The sequence below is a fragment of the Carassius gibelio genome, chromosome A23, assembly GCF_023724105.1.
Source record: "Carassius gibelio isolate Cgi1373 ecotype wild population from Czech Republic chromosome A23, carGib1.2-hapl.c, whole genome shotgun sequence".
Taxonomy (NCBI): domain Eukaryota; kingdom Metazoa; phylum Chordata; class Actinopteri; order Cypriniformes; family Cyprinidae; genus Carassius; species Carassius gibelio.
Genome location: NC_068393.1, coordinates 5,823,599 through 5,832,219, shown reverse-complemented (window position 1 = coordinate 5,832,219; position 8,621 = coordinate 5,823,599). Strand labels below are relative to the sequence as shown.

The 8,621-nt window shown below is 45.7% G+C and overlaps 1 protein-coding gene across 2 annotated transcripts; it reads left to right on the top strand.

The window, feature by feature from the left end:
* The first annotated feature begins 478 nt into the window (after positions 1-478).
* On the top strand, positions 479-2,909 carry LOC127945091 (uncharacterized). Of its 2 annotated transcripts, none has more exons than XM_052541664.1 (2): positions 479-2,517; positions 2,795-2,909. In XM_052541664.1, exon 1 carries the CDS (start codon positions 499-501, stop codon positions 1,609-1,611), a length of 1,113 nt encoding a protein of 370 aa, XP_052397624.1. In that variant the 5' UTR covers positions 479-498; the 3' UTR covers positions 1,612-2,517; positions 2,795-2,909. The 2 variants fall into 2 exon arrangements, with proteins under 2 accessions (XP_052397624.1, XP_052397625.1); XM_052541665.1 differs by lacking the exon at positions 2,795-2,909 and adding an exon at positions 2,656-2,690.
* The last annotated feature ends 5,712 nt before the right edge of the window (positions 2,910-8,621 follow it).

The window sequence follows — 8,621 nt, the reverse complement described above, 5'->3', positions numbered from 1 at the left end:
GCCAGCCCGGAGGAGGGCTATATGGTAGGAGCAGTAGAGGCACCAGGCAGCAGACAAGAGGCCGTGCCTGAGAACTGGGGATGGGATCCCCGTCGGTGGAGGGAGAGACAGGCCAGGGATCAAGATGTGCGGCTGGTAAGAGAATGGCTGGAACAGGGCCGACGGCTGACGCCAGCGGAGAGGTTAGCCCAGACGGATACTGGGAGGAGGCTGCTGGGGCAATGGGACAGGCTGGAGCTGAGAGATGGCGTTCTGTGCAGAAGGGTCAGTGACCCGAAGTTGGGCGAAGAAGTACGCCAGATCGTGGTACCCGCAGATGAGGTAACGGCGTTAGTTTCAGCGTACCACAACCAGTTGGGGTACCAGGGACAGGAGAGGACCGTGTCCCTGCTTAGGAGATTCTTCTTTTGGCCCGGGCTAGAGGCATCGGTGCACGCCCTAATTCAAGCTTGCCCGAGATGCATATTGTTTAAGTCCAGACGGGAGGTCAGAGTGCCAATGGTACCCATCCATGCGAAGGCCCCCCTTCATATCATGGCTATGGACTTCTTGACACTGGGCCGACCACGAGATCGCTACCAGAACATCTTGGTAATAACGGATTTGTTCACAAAGTACGCTTGGGCTATCCCCACCCTCGACCAGACTGCAACCACCACCGCTACAGTTTTATGGCGGGCCGTCTTCCAGACGTTCGGATGCCCGGAGTTTCTGCACTCCGATCAAGGAGCCAACTTTGAGTCCAGGGTAATTAGAGAACTATGCCAGTTGTACGGTTGCACGAAAACTCACACCACTTCGTATCATCCTCAGGGGAACGGCGGCTGCGAGAGATTCAATCAGACCCTGTTGGGGCTGCTGGGGACCTTGGACCAACAACGGCAGGACGATTGGGTGAGTGCATTGCCAAACCTCCTACAGGCCTATAACAACAGTATACATAGTACTACGGGTTACGCCCCCACGTACCTGATGTTTGGCAGACACATACGAATGCCTACTGACCTGGTCCTAGGAGTGACAGCCGACCAAGAGGAAGCAAGTGTAACGGAGTGGGTGGGGCGCCATCACCAGCGCTTGCATTTCGCCTACGAGCAGGTGTCGAAAAGGATACAGACGGCAGGAGAGAAAAGTAAGCGGTTGTATGATCGGACTGCTAGAGAAGCCCCTCTACTGCCAGGAGAGAGGGTGTTGGTGAGAGATAATCGGCGGCAGGGGAAGGGGAAACTGAGTGACCGTTGGGAGGCCACCCCTTATGTAGTCTGCCGGCAGCAGAGGCCGGGACAGCCGGTCTATACCATCCGGCCAGAAGGGAAGTCAGGCCCCGACCGTGTGGTGCACCGGAACATGATTCGCCCATGCCCTAACTACCCTGAAGCCGTGGAAGAAGTCCCCACGGAACCTGTACCAGCGGCCCCCTGGATTGAAGGTTGGGCTGTGGTACCAGGGAGACCCGTGGTGGCACCACCCCCGATCGCCCCGAGAGAACCAGAAGCAGCCCCTGAACAAGCTGAGCCCGATTCACCAGTGAGACGATCCCTGCGAGAGAACCGAGGCCGACCCCCTGCCCGCTATGGTGAGTGGACAGCCCGAGGACGTTCTAGGGACTAGAACGGATTGGCGGGGGAGGATGTCACAAGGTGACGATCTTTAGGGGCGGAACCAAAATTCGGGAAGTTTGGTTCCGCCCGGAAGTGTTTCCGCCCGGACCGGAAAAACAGAACACCGGAACTTCCGGTAGCGCCGTAAGAGGGAAAATCAGGGAATTCGATGCACCTGTGCCTAGTTAGGGACAGCGGTTGGTGATTGGAGGATACGCTGGACAAGGCAGTACTTAAGGCCAAGTTAATTCACAGTCTGGGAGCTCTTTCGGGTGTGTGTGAAGCACTGTGTCGTGCCCGTCTTGGTGCGCTGCTGGTGGCTGTCTAACTCTCTCTCTCCCTCAGGCTGGAATTGTATGATTGTGAAGACATCGCGAACCTTAAAGGTTGAGAAGTGAACGGATTATACGGCGAATTGAGACGACGTGAAAAAGGGGATTGGAAGCGGCATTGATGTGAGTACTAAGAGCAAGCCGAAAGTGCCCTGTATATTGACCTGGCGTTGTGTAGATCTCCCCAGGAGGAGGAGGGCGGCCCTACCCCTAATATAGCGTGGTGGGAGAGCCGAAGGAATACTTATTGAAGTAGTCACAACGACGACATCACTAGCTAGGCCGCATATTCCATCGCCAGATCCGAACCAAGCGAAGTGAAGGAAGACGGGTGTCCTTTTCGTACACTGAGTGTGGTGGGTGAGTCTTCGTGCTGTGAAAACCTATAATTTTGACGTGGTGCTGTATATTGCTGTGGGTTGCTGTGTATTGCCGTGTGTCCTGTCAGATAAACCCCCGCCTTCACGCACTCCGTCGCGGGAGGACAAGGAGACTGCTGGTTCTAGCCTAGTTCAGTACAGTATATGTTGTGAGCGTGCTTCAGATCTCCGGAGATAGCACGGTACGCTGTGTTCAGCCCAGAGGTGGGAGCTATTCAAAGCAAACTAACTGTGCTTTGTGTCCAATCCGATACCTGTGGAGAGAAAAGGAAAGAGAGAGTGAGTAACATAAGGAGAAACAGAGGAAACCTGTACTTACAGTACGCTGTGCTCAGCCCAGAGGTGAGAGTCATTCAAAGCAAACTAACTGTGCTATTGTGTCCAATCCGATACCTGTGGAGAGAAAAGGAAAGAGAGAGTGAGTAACACAAGGAGAAACAGAGGAAACCTGTACTTACAGTACGCTGTGCTCAGCCCAGAGGTGAGAGTCATTCAAAGCAAACTAACTGTGCTATTGTGCCCAAGTTGATACCTGTGGAGAGAAAAGGAGAGAGAGTGAATAACACGAGGAGGAATAGAGCGAACCCTGTACTTACAGTACGTTGTGTCCAGCCCAGAGGTGAAAGCCATCCAAAGCAGAGTAACTGTGTTTTGTGTCCAAGTTGATACCTGTAGAGAGGAGGAGAGAGAGTGGATAACGCGAGGAGAAATAGAGCGAAACCTGTACTTACAGTACGCTGTGTCCAGCCCAGAGGTGAGAGCCATTCAAAGCAAACTAACTGTGCTATTGTGCCCAAGTTGATACCTGTGGAGAGAAAAGGAGAGAGAGTGGGTAACACGAGGAGAGACCGAGGAAACCTGTACTTACGCCGCTGCCTGTGGAGAAAGAGAAAGCGAGTGAGCACCCAAGGAACGAACTGTGTGAACCAGTACTTACTGTGAGCTGCAATCAGCGAAGAGGTGAGAGCAAAACCAAGCCGAATTAACTGTGCCTTTGCGTCCCAGCCGTTGCCTGTGGAGGAAGAGAAAGAGAGTGAGCACCCCGAGAACGAACTGTGTGAACCAGTACTTACCGTGAGTTGTATTCAGCGAAGAGGAGGAAGAAGGAGGGCGCTACGGATACCTAAGACTCTGGCCGGGCCCCGAGTCCCACGCCCCGGATCCCCGTGGCCCCCTTGCTCCCTGACCTCTTCCCGGCCATAGCCCATCTGGAGGGCCGAGTCAGAGTTTAGTTTTAATTGCCCTTTTCCCTATTCCCCAAGCTATTTTTAAATATTTAAATATAGATTGTTTTATCACTTACTTGTTCTCGTGTTGTTTGGCCATTGGGTTGGCTTTGGGGACCTCCTCGAGGTGGAAGTTGAGAAGGGGTGTGGCTTAGTCAAAGCATAGCCGCCCCTGGGTGTGACACACTTAACCTACTAATACTAACACTTTTCCTTATTTTCCTGTCTTTTCATTTATTTAAAAATAATAATAATATTAAAAACCCTGGCTATGCGTTCTGTACTAGACTAACTGAGACTGCTTCTATTGTTCTCAATTGTAAGTTGCTTTGGATAAAAGCGTCTGCTAAATGATTAAATGTAAATGTAAATGATAAAATCATTCGCGATAATGACTGTTTGTGGATCTTTTCAGTGAACTACGGCTCTTTGTAATAAATGCTGCTCCATCTGAGAGCATGTAAAAACACCACATTTAATAACGTGTTTAGTTCAAACTCACTTCATAACATCAGTCGAGTGTTCTTTCACAGAATAATTAAGGCTCACAATATTCCATTATATTTTTAGCAGTGATAATGGCGATTAACATTTCATTATAGATATACATTATTATGATGAAAATTATAATAATAAGAACTAAGATAAACCATATATTGCCTTAGTCGTGTGTTTATTAGTCACGTTAAATCAATAAAAGTATATGCATTTGGATGGAGATTTACTGCTGATCACAGAATTGTGCTTCACTGAAAGATATGAATAACAATCACAGCTTCTGTCCAGTATAGATTCATTGCCTTTGCAATTTAATTTTGATTAGTTGTCCAGCCCTATCTCAGGTCAACAATGAACCAAGAGAGGGTGTCAGCACTGGCCCTTACTTCAACTTTACGGAACATACAATTGTCTTTGGATATGGATATTAGTGACAGCATTTGCTGTAGCTAAAGCTCATAAGCCCATTTTTAAGGTCACAATCTGTTACTGTAAATATGAAGATTGTACTGTATCTTCAAGACTGTATTGTACATCATTGTATCTTCTGCCATAAAGATGAATATTGATATCTTGTTAAAGAGTAAGCACTTTGTTTAAAATAAAATGTACAATTTATGTTCTGTTAGATGTGTTTCAACTACTTTTGTATGTTGTATAAATATATATCTAGGTAGGGAAGATAAATTTACAAAATAATATTTTAGAAGGACCTGGTCTGTTTGAATGGGGCCCCCACTTCATCTTGGTTTGCCTCTGCTCACAGCACGTCAGTTATTCAGTGATGTGCTATGAAATTTATGCGGGGGAAATTATGACATTAATTTAATAATAAAAGTAACATAATAATAATAGGCCTTATAATAATAAGAATGTAACTGGCTTAGTATATTAAATGGAAATGCCAAATCCTCTTAATATTTCCAGTATCTGATTTTTTTTTAACAAAATATGATTGAAAGTGTGCAGCACATATTTATTTATCTAAATGGGTCTCTGAGCAGCATGTGCAGCATTGGGATGTTTGCTTATCTTACCACTACTCAGGTATTTCAAACTTCTTTTCACCCCTGGGTGAAGAACAAAAAAGCATGAGTATATCGGGACCTTTAACTTTACACATGACAGCACTTTTTGTTTGTAGTTCTGTAAAACTTTACCAGACAGCAATGTAGTGTTGGTCTAGATCCAGCACTATGTTGCTATCTGGGTTCCTACACAATACTGATTCACTTTCATTTGCACTTTTCATAAGTGTGAAATATTTGGTGCTCAAGTTCTATTCCACTAATAGTGGTCCACTTTTTTTATGCAAATGCTTCTGTGTGAATGGCCAAAAATACGTTCTGTGCTCTTTGCCAATCTTTCTGTTCCATAGGCCTACCTAACGTGGTGCAACTTGGATGTCAGTCATTTACATTGGAAGTATATTTTAAACCAGTAATTGGTTGTTTTGTTTAGTCTTTTGCCAGTGACTCAGGCAGTAAGAATTGTCTACCCAGATCTGGCCCACATCTGGCCTGCATGGATTTCACACTATGTTGCTGTCTGGGAAACAACTGATAACTGATGTTCATTTCCTGTTAGAGAGGCGGTGTCCTTCTTTAACATGAGACACTCAAATTTCTTATCTCCACATGGTGAATACAAGACAGTAGGCTTGTTCAGGATGCATCGGCACTGCGCAGACCCATCAGCGTCTGACACTAGCCCACTAGCATTTGAAGAGCAGAAAACTCTTTATGCTTTCGAATCACTCACTGCACTTTGATGCATCTCGAACAAGCTTATTCTGATTTCGTCACATTCACAAGTGTCATGTCACCTGTTCAACACAAGAGGTAAGTGTAGACTGATCGTTTTAACACGCAATGACCACCTCGTATGATACAGTTGTTTTTAACCAGTTGATTTCTTTTAATAGCATGCATGATTGACATAAACTTGAATATCATGAAAAGTTACTAGCAATCATAAAAATCTCACCAACATTCAACAGTCAACAATATAACAATGCAGTGGAGAAAACTAAGCTGTAATAGACACAGACACACACACACATGCATAAATGCAAATACATTTCACAGCTAAATACTGTCTTACTAACTTAATCCTAACCATATTACTAAGAATAAATCTTGTGCATTTTTACAATTAAAATATTAATAATACTTTATTGAGACGACATACAGATGTATTTTCTGACAAACCGAGTGCCATTAAGGATTTCAAAGCAACTATCCGAGTCTGTCCTGATGCAACACCAATCTTTCAGAAAGCTAGACCTGTTCCTTATGCATTATGAGAGGCGGTGGAAAAGGAACTGGATAGACTGGAAAAAGCAGGCATAGTATCTAAAATTGACCGAAGTGACTGGGCAGCGCCAATCGTAGTTGTGCCAAAAAGCGATAAGTCCATCCGCATCTGTGGTGACTATAAAGTCACCATAAATCAGAATCTGGAGGAGGAAACCTATCCGCTATCCAACACAGAGTATTTGTTTGCTAGGCTTGCAGGTGGAACATTGTTTAGTAAACTGGACTTGGCACATGCTTATCAGCAATTAAAACTTGACCAGCACTCGGAGAAATACCTTACCATAAATACTCACCGGGGCTTGTACAAGTACCATCATTTGAGTTATGGAGTGGCCAGTGCTCCTTCTATTTTCCAGGCCGTCATGGATCAAATCCTTCAAGGGCTAGATCATGTCACCTGTTTCCTGGATGACATCCTAGTCACTGCCAGCCCAAAAGAGCACCATATCAAGAAACTGGATGAAGTGCTTACCAGACTGGAAAGGTATGGCCTCAGGAGTAAAACTTTCCAAGTGTCAGTTCATGCAAAGCAGTGTTGAGTATTTGGGGCACCGCATCGATAAAGAGGGACTTCATCCTACTGACGAAAAGGTAGCAGCGATTGTAAACGCCCCAAAACCAAACAACGTCACTGAATTACAGTCTTTTTTGGGCCTCCTAAATTATTATGGTCGTTTCTTGCAAAATCTCTCCAGTCGACTTCAGCCTTTACATAATCTGCTTAAACAGGAGAAACCGTGGAGTTGGACTGCTGATTGTGACATGGCTTTTGAGGAGGCGAAACAGCTGTTGCTCAGTAGCACAGTACTGGTGCATTATGATGGCGATCGACCTCTGAAATTAGCGTGAGATGCCTCACCTTATGGGGTGGGCGCGGTGATCTCGCACATTATGGACAATGGAGAGGAGCGCCCCATAGCATTCGCATCTTGCACGCTGATTGAAACCGAGAAAAGGTATGCTCAAATAGAACGTGAAGCCCTGTCCATCATCTATGGGGCAAGGAATATATTTATGGACATAAGTTCAGACTAATAACTGAACACAAGCCTCAGCTTGCGATTCTCAGACCAAAGGCAGCAATACCAACTTTGGCAGCTGTTCGAATGCAGGGATGGGCATTAGTGTTGATGGCGTATAATTATGACATTGAGTATCGGAAATCTGCTGACCACATGAATGCTGACACAATGTCCAGACTGCCAACAGTGGTTAAAGATTGTACTGGGGAAGAAGGAAGTGTGTTCTATTTTTCCCAGTTGGATGATCTTCCAGTGTCTGGAAGGGATATAGCCCAAGCAACACTGAAAGATCCCACACTATGCAAAGTGTGGGATTATACTGTAAATGGTTGGCCCAACTATGTGTTGCAAGAGGATCTGAAACCATACTTCACACGTAGACATGAGCTGTTCGAGGACCAAGGCTGTGTGTTATGGGGAATGTGTGTTATAATTTCACCCAAATATCGTTCAAGACTACTGGACGAGCTACACCATCCAGGAATCTGCCATATGAAGGCCCTCGCTCGTAATTACCTGTGGTGGCCAGGATTAGATGGCTGCATTGAAGAAAAAGTCCGCAGCTGTGGCTGCTGTCTGGCAGTCAAAATTCACCTGCAGGAGCACCCCTTCATCCTTGGAGATGGCCTGAGAGGCCATGGCAGAGGATCCACATTGATTTTGCAGAAAAAGACAAGCAGTTCTTCCTAGTAGTGATCGACAGTCATTCAAAATGGTTAGAGGTGGTGCCAATGTCATCAATCACCTCACTCGATGCACTGCGAGAATTGTTTGCAGCATATGGAATACCAGAGGAGGTGGTCTCCGATAATGGGCCACAGCTTGTGTCTTCTGAGTTCACTGATTTCCTAAAGGGAAATGGAATAAAACATACACAAGTCCCTGGCTATCATCCGGCCTCAAATGGTGCTGCAGAAAGATCTGTTCAGATACTTAAACACTCACTTCTGAAAAATGTTTGTGAAAAACATGGTAAGAAGATGCTTTCATTCAAGCACAAATTGGCAAATTTCTTGATAATGTATCGTTCTACACCTCATACCATGACTGGAAGAACACCAGCCGAGCTATTTCTAAAACGTGACATCTAAACTCGTTTTTCACTGTTGAAGCCTGATCTGGCAAAGTCGGCTCAAGAAAAACTGCTGGAACAAAAGAAACAACATGATCGAGGAAGATGAGTCCTAAGATCTTATGCGGAGGAAGAACCCGTAAGAGTCCGACATTTCAGAGGAGGGCAGGAG